Source organism: Antedon bifida, chromosome 6 (assembly GCF_963402885.1).
Source record: "Antedon bifida chromosome 6, ecAntBifi1.1, whole genome shotgun sequence".
In the NCBI taxonomy this organism is placed as follows: domain Eukaryota; kingdom Metazoa; phylum Echinodermata; class Crinoidea; order Comatulida; family Antedonidae; genus Antedon; species Antedon bifida.
The window spans coordinates 19632254-19656014 of NC_136231.1; the positions used below are offsets into that span (position 1 = coordinate 19632254).

A 23761-nucleotide genomic window follows, 5' to 3' on the forward strand; every position below is an offset into this window, starting at 1 on the left:
ATTTAACCCCAATAAATACAATAACATCAATATTATAAACTACAATGCATAAATACAAAATAATGACAAAACAATTCTTAATTAATTATATTATAATAATAATGTTTTTGTTAAGATTTTAATCTCCAACTTCAATTTATTTTTGGTTTTGGTTTTTTGGTAGTGGAAATTGAATTACAATTCCCCACGTGTATGCCAGGGTTTCATAAAATTTAATAAAAAAAAAATACCATAACATCAATATTAGAAACTACAATACATCAATATAAAATAATGAGAAAACAATTAATTATATTATTAATAGAAGAATTCAACGACACCCTCCCCCCGCCTAAGGTAGGCCTACTGAAAAATCCCTGCCGTCCGATAATCTGAAATAAAGACAGCGAAGAAATTACTATTTGAATTCATTGACTGTTATTAATGAATTGTTGGGAAAGTAATGAAGATATAAAACGTTGTCAGTTACCGTATTTTCCGTCCCTAGCGGCAACGTGATCTGAGAAAATCGTTTCCTTGTTAATAATCATTGTTCTTTCATTTAGAAGTTTTCACACGTTTGCTTTGCATGAGTCTGCTAACGAAATTGACATTTCGAAATGGCTTTGTGCGCTATATTATATGTCTTCTTCTTATATTTATATCAAAGAAACCATTTAGGCGTTTCATTATGATAATGTCTATTATTACTATTACTACTATCAATAATTGTTTCTAATAATTGGTTAGGTTGGTTAAGTATCTCTCTGACGGAATTCGATAAATAAGAAAAATGTTTAGATATTTTTTTTAAAAGAGGGGGACGGGGGACAATATTAAAGATCATTTATTACTATACCTTTTCCTTTTCTATAGATACCTAGAAATATAATTTTATTTGTAAATTGTCGTTCCATTCTAAAGAACACTAGAAAGCCTAGACACACATTTGAAAAAAGATCATTATAATAGGCCTATAATAATATTATAATTATGTAAATATATATTACGGTATATATAACATTACAATTAACATTGCTTTTTAAAATAATGATTTTATCATATAAGTTTGTTTTGGCATAGGCCTACTTTTTATGTATTGTTTGGTCTTTTTCATGGTTTTATATTGTTGTAGGCCTATATGCCTGTATGTACCGTACTTTATTTGAAGTAACATCGGACCACTTAATAACAGTTTTTTTTTAATTAAGAGTCTGCACATAAAATAGATTGACGGGTTTGAACCGACATTGATATTCTATACAAAATACCTGCAGAACCAACAATACCGGCTTTCTATTCATAGTTGTAAAATTATTTTTTCAAAAAACCACAATTTTCTATTTTGAAATATCATTTTCATTGTTATTGTAGTTAGTTGATTTATACGATCATAAGATCAAGGCCCGTAAACCAGATTTAACATCTTACTTCTAATTATGTTATTCTGTGTTTTTAAAAATGTTAAAAATAGTATATTTTTGTAAATTAACTAATTTTTTTTAAAGGTAAACATCTGAAGAAGTCTATATTGTTGGAGTCTTTTAGTAAACTTGTTAAATGATGTGTCTTGATTGTCGCCGTCTACTGAAGCAACCAACGACTTGGATTACCACGTCACTAAACATCTTTCGTCCAAATAGCTCACGTTGATCAAACGACTGTATCGGTTTTCCAAAATTAAATTATTGCACACATAACGCAAATATGAACAAAATATCTGATGTTTATATTCAGTTCAATAATTGCTTTTTTTTACGGAAACTTACGCCTATGTATAATTAAAAATATTTTGCCGTTAGCATTCCGTAATACAACTTAATTATAAAATGAAATAATGATTTGGTGGCTGTAGGCAATATTGGACATATCGTTTAAGATTTTACAACGGATTGATAGACCCCAGTCGTCTCGTCTAGCAATGTTTTGACGTATCCTGGACATCAAGCGCCGCGGAACGCCTAAACATTTTGTGCGCGTTTAAACTATACTAAAGCTCTGTCTACACTATCAAACTAGTTGACAAAAAAATGTGATGTGCCCAAATACACCAAATATGGTAGTGATATACCGAAATATGGTAGTGATCATCATGTCTTATTGTGGAGATAGAGCACCAACTGTATTTAATGGTGGTTAACCCTTTCTGTCAAGATTGTATGCCTGCCGCAATCGTTTCTTCATTTTTTTTTCCTTTTGATGTTTTAGGCCTATAATGTATTTTATAATTATGTATAATTGCCGAAGGAAAGTCAAATTTCCAGTTTATGGACGAATACTGTACATAATCTTGAACCTTTTAATTTTAATTTGTCGATTTTATGCGATCTTGACTGTTAGCCTAATAAAACAAATAAATAAATGTCAAACATCGTTAAGGCTACATTATATAGAACGATAATATTTAATTTCTTACTACAGTGTTATTAACAAAACATGTTGTATAATATTTCACGTTACCATAAATGGACAAAATCAAGAATAGAATTTATAAATAGACGTAAAATGTTAATTACGTGGTTGTGTTTTACCAAGTCCCCGTTAATCCAAGTACTCATTGAAACCGTATCATGTTCATTAAAGATCAACATTTTATTACAGTGAACGGATTTTTTTTTCTGTCCCCACGAAATCGATGTTAGTATATAAATAGTATTTATTAAATAGAATATATTATAATATGCATTTTGGTCTTGAACACCTGATTTACAACATTAAATTTTTCTTTTTTAGACCTTGAAACAATCTTATTTTAGTATAATTTGAATCATGGAGAAATAAGTTGTAAGTCCTAATTTATTTCTCTGATTTAATCAAAATATTATTACGGACTTATATAACGCCAACAATATCGTATGTCAGTAAAAATATAAAGATATGCATTAAGGCCAACACCTGATTTACCACAGTAATTTTCTATCTTTTTTTTACCCCGATACAATCTTATTTTATTATAAATTTATTTATTTATTTAACAACATATTTAGGCCTATACAGGATTATACACAATCAAGTAGACATGACATAATCGTGGGTGAATTGAATCAACATCTCATTAAAAAGTATATCCCCTCTACTCCGATATGAACACTCTTACCTAAAAAGTAATCACAGTTTAAAGGTAAGGAGAGAAGTGCGAGTAAACAATACACCTGGCTTTTTGTGTGTGTGATTACATTATTTTATTCCATAACTATACTATATATTATATGGTGTCTTTCTTTAAGGACGCACTTAAAGATATATTCTGAAAAAAAAATTGTATCGAAAAACCTGGTTAAATGTAACTGTTTATTTTATCCGATAGATTTTGAAAGTTCAAAGTCTCGAAAAAAGTTTTTTCTATGCATGGTGGCGCTATTGTCAACAAGTAACCCGACAGTTTACTGCTATATGTTTTATCTTATTAGGAACTCATGAATAGCAATTGAATAGCACTGTTTGATTGTCCGCCTGTATCGATTTAGAATTTTAAAAAAAACCTTAGCGGTTGTCATGCCTGGACTTAGCACCGTTTACGCTGTCTTTGTTTGATGAGCAAATCACCTAATTATCTAAAGGGGCGTTCCAGGCGGCGAAGTACTTTTGATATGGTAATGAGGCGGACGAAAGGCCAGCTAATGGCTGAGCCTGTGCTCACGTGCTCTAGCCAAGTTCTAACTCTGACACATAAAGTGAAGATAGGAAGTTATCAAGCATGCGACAGCCGCATTTATGTTGACTTCTCTCCGTTGATTAGAGTGGGTGGTAAACAGTCGAGATTTTCTTCTTCATTTTTATATGAACGAATTAAAACCTAGCTTGACATCTGATTGAAATTATATTTTGTCGGGTATTCGTAACTTCTACTTGGGTTGAATTTTTTTATTTCCATAACTTCTGGGCTGGAACGAAACCGATTAATTTTCGCTTGTCGGACGTCCGGTAAACCATCTCTCAGAGGAAACTGACCAATTTGTCAGCTATCCGTAATTGATGTTACCACAGGTACAAAATAGGAGCCCGAACGCATCGCCTGACTTACCAGACATGACTATCATTGTAACCGAGAGTGCAATGGATGAGGAGGCTAAGCCCCATACTCTAAGCCAAGATGGACTTGCATTGGAGAGAAAAATAGATAACATTATCAACGATCATTCTATCGATTCACCCCACATAACAGTGGATGATGATTGCAGCGACAGTGAAGATTTCATAACTTGTGAAAAATCAATCGACATGAAGGAAGACGAACTTGATAAAGAAATGAACGATGTAGAAGATTTTAAAGATGATGATGATATTGCTAAAGAACGAGATAAGGACGAACAAAATACAGGAGACAAGAAAAAGTCGAACTTGGTGAAACCACCTTATTCATATATTGCTCTTATTACCATGGCTGTGTTACAGTCTCCACAGAAACGACTTACTTTAAGTGGAATTTGTGAGTTTATTATGAATAGATTCCCGTACTACAGAGAAAGATTTCCAGTTTGGCAAAACAGTATTCGTCATAATCTATCCTTAAACGACTGTTTTGTGAAGATACCAAGAGAACCAGGTAATCCTGGAAAGGGTAACTATTGGACCCTAGATCCAGCTAGTGAGGACATGTTTGACAATGGATCTTTTTTGCGAAGGAGAAAACGTTACAAACGTCAACAACACGATATTATGTTAAGGGATCATCCGTTTATGACCCATCCATACGCTCATCACCTAGGCCTAGGTATTCACCACGGGATTTCACAACATCACCCCATGATGCCGTATCACTACATTTCACCTCTACCACCACCGGTCCCTCTACCTCTACCGCCTACATTAAGTGGTATTTCGCCGTTAACCATGAGTTTCTTGCCTGGTGCACCGTGTACAGTTGGGTTACAGTCAGTACCTGGATCAACATTGACAACAAATAGTAATAGTACCTCAGCCTCCCGACAGGGCTTTTCAATAGACAATTTACTTGGACTGAAAAAATCGACTTCGCAGTCATCATCATCTACAACATTATCGACGAATAGTCTAAATGTTGCGTTTCGTCCGCCTTCCAGCTTACATTCACCGCTTCGAGCTATAGGTAGCCCTCACGCTGCAAGCGCCTTTACAGCCCCTGTGAACTTTGCTTCAGATTTGGAGAAATGCAGGCAGTGTGTACAATGTACAGGCGGCGCTGCCTCGCTTTGTACGTGGAGATGTTAGTTGACACATCGCTAGACTTTAATTTAAGGCTTTCTGTCTGCTAAACGGCCCGAAGGACTTAAAAGCGAATTAAGCCAATAAATGTATTTTAGCCGGCCTAGAAAACATTACAACTTGAACACTAGACCAAGTATAAGACTTCTGTGCAACGCTTTTTATCTTATTATATGACAATTGACAAAATTTCGTTGACATGGGATGGACTTTTTTCTCTGTGTAAGACGATAGCCACTATTGAGGCAAGTTTTAAACATTTTTTTTAAATTTTATTTTAACGATATTATTATATCGATAACAATAATGCACCGTAGATTTAACAATTATACAATATGTGTATATACCACTAGAACGAATATGTACTGTTCTTAATTATAAGTGACCCAAATTCAATACTCATTTCTAACAAAAGAAGTAAATTGAAGATAGGGGAATAATTGAACAAAAAGTACCTTTTCTTGTTCTGGTGAAATTTAAGATTAAATCTAGTGTGTATATAACTAATGTTTAGGTATAGTTTTCAAAGGTCTGATTACACGAGGGAGCTTAGCTTCAATTTCGGGGACAAAAGGGAAACGAATTTTACTTACCTTTAAAATCAAACTTTACTATTAATCGGGCAGTTTATTTTAAAAGAATAAACACTTGTAAAATCGCAGGCCTGGATGGATTGATTGTCAACGCCGATTTCTATTATTATTCTTTGTCGCTTTTAGCAATATGTTGATTTAAATCATTTGAGCGTTAAAAGAAACATAATTACAAGTTAATTCTTATAACAATGTGTGATTTTTATCAACACAGTTAAGAAGTTATTCTTTTCTGAATTTCAGTTTAAATTCCTCATTACAAAAGAGTGACTGACTAAACTTATTGAGTTCACTCATGATGACCAAACCAAACACTTGTTTAACTTAATATCGGCAATGACAGTTATAGTGATAATGACGCCAGCTTAGATTTAGAGTTTGTTTCAAAATTGTATAAATAATTAATTAAATGTGTATTGTTTAAGTTAATGTTGTAAATGTTACAATTAAAATATAATTGTTTATAAAGATTTATTTAAAGAAAGAAACCATGTTTATTAATCTTGAAACTGTTTCAAAACTGTGCCTACCGTTTAAATATTAACAATATAAAATAAATTGTGGTAAATTATTATAACGTAACAATTAAAGGAATCTCTTACAGATATATTGTCCCCCCTAAAAAGATAATTTTAAACAATTTTTTTGTTGAATTTGCCATTTTAATATTACATAATAGTTATTCACTTGACCAATTTGAAACGGAAAAAATATTTACCTAAAAACTGCAATTTGAAGAAAATTATCAGACAACTGGTGTTTGGTTAAATGTAGCCATAACTTTATTCTGTCTTTTTCTAATCATTATTTGTGTTGGTTTCTTTTTCTGCGGAAGTTAATAACTTTATTAAAATACAAAATGGTCTATTCAAAATTGATTTTTGCTGATCGTTATTTTTCATGTTTTGGGGGACAATACATTTTAAAGAAAACCTGGTTAAATGTAATATTCATATAGATTGTTTAATCCTGACCTAAACCTGATTAAAAGGTAATATTCATGTAGATTGTTTCACCCTTAAGTGACTGAAACACAACAGTGCCACATAATGTAAAGTCTGTATATATTTATTATTAACGAACGAGAAGTTTAGATTGTTCTTCAGAAATGTATCTGAAATGTTGTATTGGGCCTGTTATTAAATATTAAATTACTTATTTTTTTAAATATTCGTTAGGCCCTACTTGTCATAAACATGTTTATAATGTTCAACGCATTTTTTCTTTGTATAATGATGTTGATAATATTGTTCGTCATTTTGTGGATGCGCATTCCTTGTTTTTTTTAAAGTGTTGCATCCCATTATGAATGTTGTAAAGTTTGTGCAATTATTTTGACAAAAAACAAGTATTAATGATAGATGTAGTTTATGTAAAATGTATGTGTATCAGAAATGAAAATGTAGAGAAAATTCTTAGAATATAAGTTTCTATTGAAAAAAAAACACACACTTGTTGTCTTTATTGAGTTTGTTGTTGCTATCGGATTTAAATCGTGGAATAGTAATAAGCCTATGCAAGTTTTCAAGTTGGCCTATAAATATTTATAGTAATAATACAGTAATCTATCTCTTCCGTCCACTGTGATAGTGCGTTTGTTTCTGTGAGTTAACTTTATAATTATACTCTATAAATTGAATCCAGAAAACAGAGTCAATTAGTGAAAACTACTCGGTATAAAATACATAATAAAAATCGTTTACAACTTCAGCGAGGCTTGAAAATTTGAAACAGAAAATTGATGATGCGACGGTCGACACTCTAAATGCATACAGTTTTTGTAGATGTTTTGTTATAACTTACTTAAATTTAATAAGCTGTATAACAGAAGATAAGATATAATATGATGCTGGTAATGCTTCTCTCTCTCTATTGCTTCTCCTATATACATTGCCGAGTACGTTATGTCAACGCAATTTTGAGAGCGTGCCACTTTGACAGAATACTAAACTTTGGATCGGGTAAACGGTAAAACTCTAAATGCATAAATATTTTGTATATATTTTGTTATAACTATTGGGCATACTTAAATCTAAAAATATGATATAATGCTTTTACATTGGTAATAATATCATCAATAATGTAATGATATAAACTTTACTAATGTGGTGTACCTAAACGTAACTGTGTTTGTAAGGCCTTAATACACTAGGAATAAGTAGCCATATAGGCCTAATTGTGCTTATAATGGCACGCACTTATATAATACATTAGTATTCTCCTACGTACGACCGAAAAGGTACCGTAATATACGGTACTAAAACATTTTAAATGTAGTTATATGCCTATATAATATTCGTATTGATTCAAGGATCTGAATTATATTTGTCACTTGTATATGGCACTTTTCTGCGAAATGTGTCGCGGTGGGGTCATTCACCTCCCCACCCCCTCTCCTAACACAACGACGAAATCTGTAAACTTAAGATGATCATGCATAACTGTCAATGTTCAAGATACCCATATCAATTCATTTTATTCTAATTCATAATTATATGCTACATTACCTCACAATTACCGAGATTAGGTCAAATTTGTACTTGTCATGCTAAACCTTCAAATAATAGTGATTTTTAGAAACAGACTTATGGTTATTATAAATAGGATTTAGTCTCTATTAATACTGTAATATGATGGCGTACTATAAATAGAAATAAGTAAACAATTACAATACTGTAAAGTTTCTTCCCTAAATAAACCTTTTTAATGAGAAACCATAATTTCAAAATAAAAATAGGGCTTTCACATTCTCAAATTGGTCCATGAGTGTTTTGTTGTACGATCAGCTATGCATTTATACTACAGTATATACTTATTGTTTACAATGTGAACATGATTGCAGTAATACTATATAGTTATTGTTTGCAATGTGAACATGACTAGAGTAATCGCTTTCATAAATATGTTGATTAAGAACCATTTCAGTAAATCAAACTAATACAGATTTAGTCTCAACCCTTTATTTGCAAACAAATGACACCAGAAACAGTACATTAATTACCAAGTGTAAAAACGATATGTCTACATGATTAAGGCATGTATTATCATGTTTTGTCTTTTTAAACATTAAGGTTTCGCATTGCTGTTAATACTAATGAATTTATGTGAATTAGGATGGGTGACGAGTGTCCGAGTAAAAACGTGTTAAATGCAGACGGCAGTACGATAATGAAAACACCGCCATCTCGGTATATTATCACCATTAGTATAAGTAAGAGTACATTTGTAGATTTCTTGTACAAGCGTAGATCTTACAACTTGTCTGTTTTGGTTATAACAAGTAGTATTTATTCCATTAATATCCTTTCTAAAATATACCGTTATATCTGCTGTTATTAGTTTGAGTAAATAAGTGTGATGGTGTGTCAACTATATCCTTGCTTCGGTCACTTATGTAATAACGGATATAAATCTTGTAGTATAAAAGACACTTATAATCTGACATGTATTGTTTGTGAAGAAGATTTTTATTTTGCAGTATTTAAGTATGATTACTTTATTAATTTACTCTCGATACAACAAGCACAATTTTAGTACAGTATTCCCATCATCTCTCAGTAAAGAACAAACAATTCATCAAAATATGTATAATGTCGTAGGCCTTATTTAGGCTGCACCCGATAGAGATAGTAGACTGCGGGAATCTGCAGTTTCTTGTCTCCTACCTATACAACATTTTCTAAACGATTTGTCTCTGCTTTTCGGCAATTTCGTACCACATTTTTTTACCACAGAATATTTAATAACAATATGAGAAAAATCAAACAAATTGAAATTAGTCAGTTGCTATTATACTTATGGGTTATGTTACTTTAGATACTGTGATACATTGTCAATACAGTACTATACATATAAGTCAGATGCTTATTTAGTTATCATGATGCAATTTGTAAAGTAGGTCTGTGTATACGCGGAAAAAAAATTGGTTATAATAATGCCTAAATAATGAAAATTCAAATATAAAACAGGACAAAACCAATTTTTTTTATTTAACAAAAATTACGATGAAAATAATTAACTACAAGCGCCTGTAAATAATAGAGGGCGGTGAAACAATAAAGTGGTATTTTAAAAGTTTTATTGGCCTATGAATATACTGTAATAATGTCGCCGTTTTTATAGTAAGTAAAATTATGAAAGAAAGAAACATTAAGTTAATTTGAAACTGAATAAACAAACAAAATGTCTGAAGTAGACCTATAGTATTCGTTAACAATTCTTTACGAATTATTTTATTTTATAGAATATACATGTTCACACAAATAAAGTGTTTTGAGTTTTAAAGTTAATAATCTTCTTGATTTATTATGGAGATTGAATTGATTAGGGATTTATTCTCTACGGGTTATAGTTACAACATTATTATTAATATACAGGTGAAACAAGTCACAATTCGCTAAAGATACCTCGCATTGGGCCTATCAGGCTTAGTTAATTTTAGGGGTAAGTTGGTTTAATGGGCACAGTTACCGCCAAATTACCGGGTAAATAACCACGCCTGAACTGGTACAATGAATATAATGTTCGGTACATAATAATAGGCCTAGGTATGCATACACTCGTTTTATATAGGTAATGAGTTATAAAAGATAGATGCACTTGATATATACGATCGCACTGTCTGTATTCTATGTAAACGGAATGAGTAGTAAACTATAGCAAATAACAAATGTTTGCACAGTTCGTGTTTGCATTATACGTAGACAGTGTATAAATGTAGCAATTATTAAAGCCACGTAAGTGGTGTAAACCCTTTGAAGATGCCGCATAACATTTATATTACAGAAGAAAACTTTCATATTTAACAAATATTTGTATTTCAAAGTATGTTTTTAAGAGATATTTTATTTTATGTAAGAGCATCGCATCACGCACGACTGAGAAAAAGTTGTTTATGAAATTGAAGGATGAATAGTTCAAATGTTCAAGAGTAGAGTCAGTATATAATAAAAGGGTAACACATTCGTTATCTTATCAACATCATATTGTATATATTGTAATGTAAATGTTATCGTTTGTTGATCTCTAATTTTCTGTATTGACAGGATTAATTTATTAGAATAGTGAATCCAGAATTTCGTTTGTCTTATTCTTAAGATAAACATACTTACAGATAGTGATATTATGTTACTGAATGCAGCATTGATTCTGGTTAACATACTGAGCTTACAGAGTCCTAATAACAAACCGTACTGAAATACGGGAACGGATTAAGATGCGGGAATAAAATTACTCAGTAACACCAATATAATATTCTCACTATTCCACTATATAATGTAAAAATGTATGTGTAAATCAATCAAAGAAGATCCCGTGTGTTGCCCAATGTACACACGTAGGCCTATACGTATTCTGTTTTTCCCGCCATTTGGAACAACAATTCATATTCGTAACTTTAATTTAAATTAGCAACCTATGTAAAATTTATTCTGCAACTAAAAATTAAATTGAAAGACTTAAGTTTAATTATTAAGTTCTTCTTATAGTTATGTATGCATTAATCCAACTTTACGTCAATGATCATATCAAAGAAAAGACAAAACTGTAAACCGATCAGTCCCTTCGACCGAGAATCGAACTCGACCTCTTCTGTTTTTATTATGTGGAATATCCATAAATGTCATATTAGATATAATAGGACTAGACCAACTTCGAATTTTTAAAGGTAAGCAACTTTGAGAATTCTGTTGTATTTGCAGAAAGAATGTTAATATATTTATCTTTTGATAACATCTTGCAGTTTTATTAAAACAATCCAAGAGGGGTATATTTACTTTTGTGCTTGTTTGAAAAAAACTGCAATATATGTCAAGCATTGTCAACAGTTTATTGAGCAAAGATTTGCGTTTAAAGTTGTAAATTTCGTTTGATGCTATTCAGCAGTCCATGTCCTGACCCGTGAATCAGATGAGTATGGCACTATAAAAGGATAAAAATGGCGCTGGGGTTCAACGAAAAGGTCATAGAACCATCTATCGATGTCGCTCTCTCACACAGCATGCTTATCTACACTGCTCCCAATAAAGAAACACAACCATTCATAATGAATGCATAGAATCATAAAACCAACAATATTATCATTAGTGTTTTTAGTCCTTTATTTAGGTCATACATTAGTGATGTGTCTGGTTTGATGGCTCTGTTATTGTGTATCATTGTCTTTATCATAATCTGTGTAGTCCAAGATGTGATGCATTTAGGTACAGTTGAAATCGATATGTGCAGATTTTTTATAACTGCCTTTCTTGACAAACTTATGAAATTATACGCTGGAATTCGCCTTTTCCAGGACGGTCTATGAACCTTTAAGACAAACGCGGTAATACCTGTATTTTGTACTCTAACGCACACGTTTGGAGAGTGTTTTGGGTCGGTTTACCCTTTGAATTTTTAGGCCTGCTAAAGCTGAAAATCGTTTCGTTGTGAGAATTCATCTTAAGAGATCGAGGAGATACGTAACGAGCATTTGTACATGGCATTTACTTTAATGCTAACGATAATTCCCCCATTTTTGTGAAAACCACAACATTACAAATCAACGTAAATAATTACTTAAAGAAATTTAATGTTTTTGTTAGAAGCGTCGGTAACTTTAGTTCTTTGTTTTTATTGTTTAAATTTTATTTTTCACAAAAGTTGAACTTTGAATAAACTCGCATGAGATTCTAGGCTATATAATCTAACCAATCGTACCAAATGTTACCATTCATAATGGTTGTGGTAGGCCCTAATGTTATATAATATGTAATTTTGTTTTGTTTTGAAGCTAGCCTATTTAATAAAATGTATTTCTCTCAGTATTTTACTCTCTTTTTAAAATGATATTTAAATTTTTATTTTAATCATCTCCTTTTGATTTTGATGTAGGCCTATCAAATTGTAACCATTTAATGATATTGACAAGATGACTGTTAGCCTACCTATGTCGGTGTTTGTGTTTTATATCGTTAATACTTTGAATTAATTTGTAATAACTAAACTTAACTAAATAACAAGTTTGATGCCCATGCAGTGAAATAAAAACGAATGAATATAAATACCAAATAATATATATAGTAATTCTATCGTTTGTCTGAAATGCTTATTTTTTTTAAAAGAAATGTTTGTTCCGTTGTTTTAAAAGCGATACTGGTAGTGTAATACATGTCTGTGTGAATAACGGTTTTCATTATACAGTATTTTATACCAACTTTATTCACATCATCATACATAAATAGTACAATACAATACAATATGTATGTGTGTGTGAAAAGGAGCCAATTTTAACTGACTTTGAACGAAACAAACTATAGTAATCAAGGGTGTGTGGAGAAAATGGTTAAGACGATGGTACAAACGAATAGAATTTCAAAGTACATGGTAATAGTCGGTCTTATCAATCTATCACGAATATAATATCTGATAAATAATCTATGATATATCTTTATAGAATATTATTTTATAGAGTTGTAATTTTATCCATCAGCGATTTTTGTATTGTGTTGAATTCTGCGCTTAATTTCAATAATGTAAATATTACCAATAGTTTTCTTTAAATAAAATTCTTGGAGAAGATTAGTTCAGGCAACTGATCCGTGAATAATTTAATACTGAATACCAACTCGTTTGTTTTCTTAACTCTCCTTATCGTTTCATCTGGATTTGGTGTTGTTACAATGGGACCTATTAATCTAGGACCAAAGATATAGCAAGTACAAATGTACGTTTATTTTAAAGAATTTATCTTAATTGTAGAAAACTTAATAATCTTGATTTGAGATTAGCAGAGAAATGCCAAACGATGTGTCCTTAAACGAACGAAAACAATTGCAGTCAACTTTTATTTCATTTTTACCTACTGTAGATTTACCTTTCTTTATTTATAATTTCACTATTCGTTTGCTTCAATATTCTTTTATCTAAGATGTTTATCTGTTGAAAATGATTAAACTTAAAGTATAATTATACTGTATGAATGTATTCACCCGCGCATTTCAAATGGTGTGTCTACCAATATATCTCATTAGAGTTGAATTTTGTTTAAGGTTATAACTATATAATATTATATATATTTATAATTATTATAATCTTTTGTACTTGTATGTTTTAGGCCTAAATAATCAATCGGCAGCATTGTTATTTCAACCAAATGTTAATCATAACGAACATTTTTCTTTTTTTCTCTTTATTGTTGCTTATTGTTATCACAATTTAATTTATTTACATGTTTGTTTGTTGAAATGAAATAAATAAAAAAAAAACATCTATTTTATTTTTCTATGATTATAAGTTTCTTATATCATGGAGGAAAAAATAAAATCATGGATGAATGAATTGGAACCATGGTTTAACATGACACTCAACTTGACATCTTAACTGTCTATTCGCCCGACCCGTCTTCTGCTGCAAGGTCAATCTAACTGTGACTGACTAATAACCCGTATGTAATTTTAGGCATCGTGTTTATATAAATATTAATGTGTAAACGGTAAAATGTATACATATTAATATACCAGAACATTAATGTGTAGTAGTTTTTTTTCTCTTTAGTAGGTGTGTCCTGCATGTACTACTTCATAATGTTTACAGTGCAGGGTTAAATTTGTAATAATTTTTATAATTCAATTTTTACAATTTACTTGTATCTTAAGATTTAAGATAGCTTGATTAGTGTAATCCGAATTTCCTCAGTTTCCAGTTAAACTTGAGGACCAGAATAATACATTTAACATTTAATTCTCCGTAAACGCATTTGATTTTGTTTGAATTCATTCGAAAAATGGTAAAAACGGCTATTATGAAAATGGTCAAAATCAAACACTATAGTCTATGAGTTTATTTTGTTTTGTTAAATGTTTCTTTCTTCTTTGTTTAGGACCTAAACTATAAATATGTTTCTATGTAACTTTGTACAATTCAGATATTTTATAATAACATTTCATTTCATTAATTTGATTAAAATAACAAGTTAACTGTTTTACCCCCATTAATCTACAAAATGTTCTTTTGCTACGGTATCATAACTTGGTACAATGTGGAATATACGAAAACGAATCAATGGTTATGTTTTTCGTAACAAGTTGTTGTTTTTCTATCAAATTGTTTAGCCTAAAAAAATCAAATTCTAAAAAAAAAAATACTTTTTTATTTTATAATTATGGTAAACATATTAATACTTTATTAAAACATCCAAACTACCCCAGATTTTAGATTCAAATGTCAAAAATTGAAATCAGCTTAAATTGTTAGTATTGTTTTTAATAATTATTATATCGACAGAAATTGGTATCATGTATTGTTTTCTTTAACTATATATTAATACAATAATTTGTTTCCGTGACCACTATAACGTTATTAAGCAAAATGTTCTGCTGAAATGTTGTTTCTGATTTCAAGTTAAAAAAAGGTATTGCCCAGATAATTGATTCCTTTTCCTGCCGACATGTACTTTTCGACATTTTGAAATAACCATTTTACTTATCATGCATTTCAACAAGATATCACATGAGTCAGATGTATTTATTAATTTATGTTTAGCGGTAAATATTTGCCTTATTATAGGACGTAATTATTATTAGACATTTCCGCCTGTTTTAAGTGTTGTTTCTTTGATAATTACTTTACCAAACCAATTTCATTCATTACATCATGACGCTAAACGTAGTTAAGGTTGAAAGATATTATAAACATCATACTAAAATGCGCAGTCATATATACTAGAGGCAGACACTATCAAATTAATGTAGTGTCTATAGACATTTTGTGTAGTGTCTATAGATATTTTGTGTAGTTTCTATAGACATTTTGTGTAGTGTCTATAGAAATTTTGTTTATTATACACTTTGAACCATCACCATTTTTTTCAGATAGGCTATAATGTTATGATTTAACATTTTATTTACATTCACACTGAGTATAGCCTATAATTTTATCTCCGAAATATGTAGCTTTTTCATCTTTTATGAGATTCACTCACCTTTAATAATTCTTCACTACAAAACATTATATATATATATATATATCCATTGTAGCCTACATTTCATTATAATAGATCAATATAAATTGTCATTTTTTTCTTATTGTCGGGTTTTTTTTCTTGTTATGTTCTCGTTCATCTGGAGATCTTTTATTTTATATAAGAGGGCATACTTGAAAATAAAATAAAATGTAACATACAGTATATCCTTAAAACATTAATAAGGAAACTAATTATAGTTAAGGTTAAGTAAGTTGTGAAGCAATTATAGTTATTGGTAAGTTGTGAAGCGTGTTCTTATTATTTTTTTTAACAACGGTACATCAATACCAAAATCACAGAGAAGAAGGTGGCGATCAATGTAAAACAACTACATTCTACGATCAAAGATAACATTCTACAACTCTCATCGGCATTATGAAAAGAAGTGACAAAATGCTCTTAGGGTACGTTTCCAAAACCAAGATATACAATAACTATTAGACTTTCTTTTCGGCGAGCGTTATCAAATAGTCATGTTTACTGGATCAATTCTGCCAACAAAGAACAGTGTTACAAACAATATAAGTACATTTAATGCAAATGGTATACTTTGTTAATAATATTATCCTGGCCTCGCAAGTTGTTCTGTGTATCAGTTGAGCAATAGAAACTTGACGAACCCGTTTGTTGTAACTGATACCTCACAGCTGCAACACCATATGTATGAAGTTATTATTATTCTTTAACCTTTCAATTTTGTGTAATGGTATTATATACCTGTAACACCGATATGACCAGTTCTATGACTTCCTTATCTAAATAAGGTAATATAATTCATAACATATATTTCTTAACTAACATACCCAAACTCTGTTTTAAACATGCGATTACATGAGGAACTTTCTGCAGATTGAATCTTCGCATTGCTTTAAAAAACTATAGAATACAGTTGATTTATATGATTTTTTTTTCTTATTATTCGCATCATACAATTATATTCTGAAACAATTGTAATTTCACTCTTCCCTGCACTGATAAATGGAAAAAAAAGAATGTTAAAAGTTACACAAATGTTTATAGCCAAGCAGCATAAACATCAGCAAGAACATAATGTGCAAAATACAGACGACAAGGAGCTATAATTTATTATATTAAGCTTATTTTTGTTATGCCACATTTTACATCTAAACTTATAGATAGCTGATGAAATAAATGTGTTGCAATCAAAGTTCATTCTGAAGAAAGTCTGTATTCTATATACAAACGCCTCGCTTCTAAAATAACGTTTTCGACAATGATCTTTTTTCGCCTTTTTAAAATAATGTGCATAGACTATACATTATATTTATACTGTCTGAGTTCGTTTGTAAACATTATGACGGAATGTCCGCAGATAAATGGTTTTGAATTAGGCCTATGTCTTATTATCATAAAAGGTGATAAAATTTATAACCATTTTGGTAGTTAATATACCTATTTATTAATACGAATTGGCTCTTTTTTTTCGATAAGTGCGCAATTGGCCGCATAAGTAATTAACAATAAAACATTATACCGCGGTTATGTTTCCTTATATTTTATTGTATCACGGAGGACGATATAAAATGTACAGGCCTATACCTCCATTATGGTATGGTGCTTTGTGATGACCCTTGTAATTACACCCCATAGCCCTTCTCTATGCCACCATTTATCTCCTCCTTAGAGACAGTCAAACTTCACTGCCTATAACTTAAGCCTCCAATCGGATGATTATACCCTGGTTTTTGATGACCCATGTGATTGCAGTGCACCATTAGCCCATTATTTTACCAGCATTTATCCGGAACTTCCCTGCCTAACTAAACCTCTTATTGTAGGCATATTATCGGTAGTGTATGGAAGCCCTTCTCAATTCCTTAGATACTATCGTACTGCAGCCTAGTTGCTATGTAGCACGTGTACGACATGGATGCTCGGGAATAACATACTTTTCTATGGCGTAACCTGGTTGCTGTCTATGTAGCACGTGTACGACAAATATGGATGCTCGGGAATACCATACTTTTTCAATTGACTTTCAAGTACTTCCTTAAGTAAGGCCTGAAGAGTTAGTAGGTAAAGCTGTTTTGAAACTCACTCTGACTAATGCAATAGCAGAGTGAGAAATTTGCCTAATTTGGATTTCCGCTAAAAATACTCAAATATAAATGTAATATCTCTACTTTGTATTGTTGGTTAATACTAATAAACACACGAGGGACACACATTCATTTTACATCTACCTGTTTTATATTAATTTTTCTTTTCTTTTTTCATAACTATTATTAAATCATTAGATCACGGAGAAATAAATAATTATATTAATAGAACAATAATAAACTTTTACAAACATGCATATTTTTCAATAACAAAATGTTGTTTACACGCAAAATCTCCTATCTAGGCGGCGATATAATTAACGACTACAAACATCATGCATTCACCTAAATAATATAATATATTCAAGTTATCTTATTTTATTTCATCATTATTTAAACTTTATTTACCTCTGTTAATTTAGAAATATTCTTCTTTCTTGCGTACATTCAGAAATTTCTTTTCACTTTTCTCCACAAATTGTTTTCCAATCAATAAAGTAAAAGTGTATATTTACAAGCAACATCTAGGCCTATGGATGATTTGACAAATAATTCGTTTTATATATTAAATTGCTATATTACTTATATAAGACTTGATTATGTTTTAAAGATTATAATGGCATTTATATTATTATATAAGCCACCTGTAATGTCAACAGAAAGTATAATATTATTGAAGAGAGTCTGTGAAGAAAGTAATCGACGAACCAAAGCGACATTTACGTTCATTCATTCATATAGGCCCTAATTGTTATTGATTAATAAAACCAATATACTGAATTTCGATAAATTGTTTACATAAAAAACAATTAATAACTTGATAATGAATGATTTTATATTTAATTGTAGATTGCCCAACGTACGGTTATTATGTGTTAAAACATTGTGTGATGCCTATATACTAAATTGTACTTCAAAATTTAAGCCTATTGATAAAGATGACATTAATGATAGAAAACAGACAATGATGATTCATAAACGAAGAACATGAAAGGAAAACCGTTTCAAATCAATTGCTAGTTTGTATTCGTTTCATAATTCGTTAATTCGATTTTTTCCTTTCGGCGTGGGGAATGCAACATTTTTTATGAATTAATTTCATCCATCGAAACTGAGTATTGTGATCCTCTGACATGGCTAGAACTCAGACAGAAAAACAGATAGGTAACACAGATTGAAATACAACTATTACTAGGTTGGCTAGAACCTCTGGGTATTGCTTTGTCATGCTATGTATGCGTGTCTAGAGTGTTAGCCTATAAAATTGGTGTCGGCATACACACTACAGTAATACGGCAGCTGCTCAGGAGGAAACCGCTTTGCTACCTGGAGTATTTCGTATCCTCCTCCCCTATCCACCTGAGCGTCTAACCTCCCTCTTCTCTACATCAACGATGATTAAGGTAAACAACTATCTTTTGCTTATCTATTTTTCACGCATTTCTTGTGATTCATTGCACGGTGGCTCAGTTTGCGTTCCTTAATTATCCTTCACCGCCCACTAATTACCAGGGGGCGCGCAACTAATTTTGTCACGTCATCGTGCTAGAGTTCACACCTTTTGACACGGCCTTAACAAGTAAAACTTGGCTAGCGAAGGGAAACTACACGTTTGTAAAGCATATCATTGGTTTAACCTAATATATTTGCGGTTTAAGTTTAGTGTAATGATAGGAAAATATAAGAAATAATCAATTGAATAAATTCATTAGGGTCCTATAGATTGACCTTATGGTACTTATCAAATATGAATGTGCTTATTAATTGATTATAACAGTTTAAAGCTGTATATTAATGTAACAAATCATTTCAAATAAAGGAAATAGTCAACCTGTAAGAAAATACCACTTTGGCACGTTTTAGTTTTCAAAAACTTTAAAATATGCTACGGTTACAAACATGGGCTACATGTTCATGCCTAACTTAATTAACCGAAAACACAAGGCCCTTAAATTAACTTGAATTTAACGCAATTATTATACAGGTATAATTAACTATATTTTTCATATCTTATAAAGAGAACAATTACGTTAGTTTGAAACAATAATAAAAAGAAGGAAAATCTCAAGAATATATATGTTTGTAATTCGAACAAATTCTGCATTCGGTGACTCTGGTTTACCACATGATTCGACACAAACTTTGGTCACGTGGTAGACGGCTAAAAGGGATTTGAAATACTCCCATAGGATTATGATAGAAATTTATTTTAATTCGAATGATTCATTAATTTTACTTTTATGAATAATTGAGATATTTCGAGTCCTTCTCCTGTTTACCGATATAGGATCACATGAACAAGGTAACCCTACTGGACTTCATTACTGTAAGGCTTAAAGTTCATTAATCGTAATTCAATAGATTGAGTTAACATTGAGTTTATAATGGGGACACTCACATGATTTTATAAGATTACATCTTATAGTCCGTCGAAATTAAGATTTACACGTCAATCTTATTTTAAAACCTATTGTAAGTCAGACATTTGCGTCAATTAATAATGACAAATGAGATATGATTTGTTTATTTTCCAAAAATTAATTAATATTGATATTTATTTATTTCTATTAGGCCCCTAATAAAGATTAAAAAAAAGCTTTTTACACTAGTGGTGCCCTAAAAAGATATTAGGCATATAATGAAATATGAAATTATGTAACATATTGAACATACAATAGGCTAAATGAAGAAAATACTTTTTTTTATACAAAGTAGTACATAAGCAGTTACTTAAAAATTCAATACAATACAGCAGAAAATACATCATAACAGAACATTAAATAAGTACCGTTATATTTCCGTATAATTTCTTACATAGGCCTATGGCTCAACGTTTTCTTATCATTCATTTTGTACCTATTATGTAATTATTCTAAGCAACGAATTCAATACTAGCAGTCACATACCACAAAATGTCCCAGCCTCGGTGTTTTTATTTTATTCATTTTTTTACAGTAAAATAGAAATCTGTATTATAATATATTCCAGCTCAGTAATAATAATAATAACAATAATATAAATTTATAATTTTATATTGTATTTTTAGAGGCTTCTGGTTCTGTAGTTACTTATGTGTTAATAAAAATAAATCGTGTAAGCAACAAAGGTGTTGATTTTATTTCACATAATTACTTCAGAGTTGTTGTAAAATGTGTGTTTATATTTTACAGAATTAAGTTGTTAAAATGCATTTACGATGCTAGCTGATTAGCCACAGCACCCGTAAAGGTCTCAGTGATGTTGCCTCTTTCCGACCAAAGGTCCACTTGTCACGTTGAATTAATATACTCCACCGTCTGTGTAACTTATTAAGTTGGGGAAGCGAAGGTGTGAAATTGATTGAAGAGAAAATGTTGTTTGCTTTCCTGGTAATTTCATGGCCTAGTGGTCACAAATTGCCCAATTCACAAGATTATTAAACATTAAGTACTACGGTGTGGCAAGCATTTGATTATAATAACAGTTGGACTTATACCAATTTAAACAGACCGCAAAATACTATCGCAACTCAATATAAAAAATAATATAAATAATGATAATATTTACTGTATAACAGTAGATTTACGATGACACTTTATTGTGTTACTGTTTTTAATATAATTTCTTTATAGTAGATTTTGTTGTTGTTGTTGTGGGGTTTAATTTCTTTCACTAATTATTTCTTATGTTCTTATCATAATTTTCTTCTGATATGATAGTATGCCACTTGAACACTACAATTAAATCGAAATAAGTTTTGGAGAAAAACAGCGTTTGACGATAATACTAAGACCAAATAGAAAAACCTTTCATTATAAAATTACAAAAATAACATTAAACAAAACAAACGACTTATTAACAGTATATTTTTGTATTCAATCTGAAACGGTAATTGAGGTATAATACATTTGATAACAAATATTGTTAGGCCTAATATTTATGGCCTAAGTATTTAAAAAAGACTGAAACCCGGTAAAAAAAAACAAGAACATCTGACCCTGTGTAAGTTGGTTCTTTAGAAAGTATCAATACACAGATTATTGAAAGGTATCAGTTTACTCAGGCCTAATGGACTGAACAGAAGTCAAAGGTGTTATTTACCAATACGTTTCAATATCCACAAAGCAGTCAAAGCTTAATCAAATAACAAGTTCACTTTAGTTTTTGTATCTGATTGTTAAAAGTAATTCGCCAAGCTTCTTGTGCTTAAAATTGTGTCAATTTGACGTAGTAAAATCTTATATTTTGGTATTTGAAGACTTAAAATTCACATGTTCAAGGCGTTTATGTAATCTATTCAAGATTTTCGAAAATAAACTAGTCATAGGCTATTGGAGATGACTTTGTTCAACTCTAATTTTGACTGGATACTCAACTAATACATTCGAGGCTTATGGGTCATCCTGATATTTCGTTTTTGAGCACCAAATAAAACTTAAACAAAAACTTTGTTGTCATGGTGAAACTTCGGTTATAAAAATATAGGCCTATAGGACCTATTAGATCTATTTTGTAACATTATGAGAAGAAAGTCGAAATTGGAAATTATCAAAAGCAGTAAATTCTCTTTCTCTTCTTAATTTTTCATACATGGTTTTTTTAAACGAGCAAGTTGTTTCAACTTTCATTTTTTTATGTTTCATATTTTTAATTTTGTTCCATAACTTAATGTTCATAAACTAATATTCAGTAGAGGTTAAGAAAAAATTCTTGATTGGTTATTTATTTTAATTCTATTTATTTTCGGCACTGTACGAGAAACACTGGTTAAAAAACATAAGATTTTGAAGCTTATTTAAAAAGCTTACGATAGTTTGAAAATGTTGCCGCATTTTGGGTTATCGCCGTTTTTATTGAAATCTATTCGGTAAATATCGCCTTTGGTTTGAGGCCCTTATTGAATAGTCTTTGTTGCAGCTGTAAACACATTTGTTTGTATTGCAATTTTATTTCAGCAGTATTTTTTACCGCATTTTGGTTTGAATGCCGTTTGACTCCGACTTGGTATACGTGTTACTAGACGTCATTGCTTTTATTAATTATAGCTCGTCCTCCTGATCATGTTTCTAGATACTTTTCTATCACAGAAATAAATGTGACTGAAGCATCTTAATGCGAATATCGACGTGCAAGACGAGACGAAGATGTAGTAATAGAGCACGAACCTGATACAACACATTGTCCGTAGAGTCAAATTATTTAAAATCCCAAAGACTTATTAGCTTTTGGGGAAATAAAGACTTCTCCATCTATCTAATTATTGACAGTAGCAAGCACATCCCGCGATACGTTATGGTCATAGTTGTTTTACAACTCTTTTAAGTCGACAAAACACATGATATAGATAAAAATGTTACTAACTGATAATTACCAATTAGTAGAAGTAACACTACAAGCCTATAGTAGATGGCGTTCAGCTTTATGGATTCTAATAGGTTTAGAGTCATTGATGATCGGACATTGACGGAATAACACACTCACCTTAAACCATACACAAGGTGGTAATGTTGAAAACACACCATTATCGCTATTTTATTATTTCCATCAAATCCCCTGAGATTAAACTAGATCAGTGGACTTGTATTAATACATTTTATTACCAATCACGAGTGACGTTTTCTTTCCTTTTTTATTATTATAAATAAGCATGAAAAATATAAAGTTTATTATTCATTTTATTATGGGTATTATTAGCTTATACCGTAACTCAATTCTAAGACAAAACTTATTGTCTTATCATTGTTACTCTATTCGTTATATTAGTTTGTTTAATTTAAATCTATTATTTTTCTAACCTGTAAGTATAAGCAAAGTTCTCAAAGAGTATTTAATTATTTAAAAATATAAGCTAGGCTTATTTACTTCGTTTATGCTGATGAATACAATAAAACGTCCGTAAAAACAAATGTTTGAAAGAAAATTTTAAAAAAAATTATCACAAATATAGCCCTAAAACATTCGATGATGAA

The 23761-nt window shown here is 30.7% G+C and overlaps 3 protein-coding genes across 6 annotated transcripts in view; 2 read left to right on the forward strand and 1 right to left on the reverse strand.

The window, feature by feature from the left end:
• The window catches only part of LOC144844716 (NADH dehydrogenase [ubiquinone] 1 beta subcomplex subunit 7-like), a 141667-nt gene that overhangs the window by 56558 nt on the left and 61348 nt on the right, over positions 1-23761 (reverse strand). The gene's annotated exons all lie outside the window — the stretch shown is intronic.
• Positions 1-23761, forward strand: part of LOC144844714 (zinc-regulated GTPase metalloprotein activator 1-like) — a 71058-nt gene that overhangs the window by 46389 nt on the left and 908 nt on the right. For 2 of the 4 annotated variants that reach the window (XM_078701743.1, XM_078701742.1), the window contains exon 14: positions 1488-2686. The exons of 1 other annotated variant lie outside the window; for it this stretch is intronic. In XM_078701743.1, coding sequence (XP_078557869.1) covers positions 1488-1543 — 56 coding nt within the window. In that variant the 3' untranslated portion in view covers positions 1544-2686. Of the gene's footprint in view, positions 1-1487; positions 2688-23761 lie in introns of those variants that run through there. One more of the 4 variants, XM_078701744.1, reaches the window with a different exon arrangement.
• LOC144844785 (uncharacterized) lies at positions 3254-7153 on the forward strand. The gene has a single exon (XM_078701848.1). It carries the CDS (start codon positions 3955-3957, stop codon positions 5167-5169), a length of 1215 nt encoding a protein of 404 aa, XP_078557974.1. The 5' UTR covers positions 3254-3954; the 3' UTR covers positions 5170-7153.

Coding starts and splice junctions, on each gene's coding strand:
- LOC144844785 (XM_078701848.1), top strand. CDS start 3,955: ATGTTACCACAGGTACAAAATAGGAGCCCGAACGCATCGCCTGACTTA.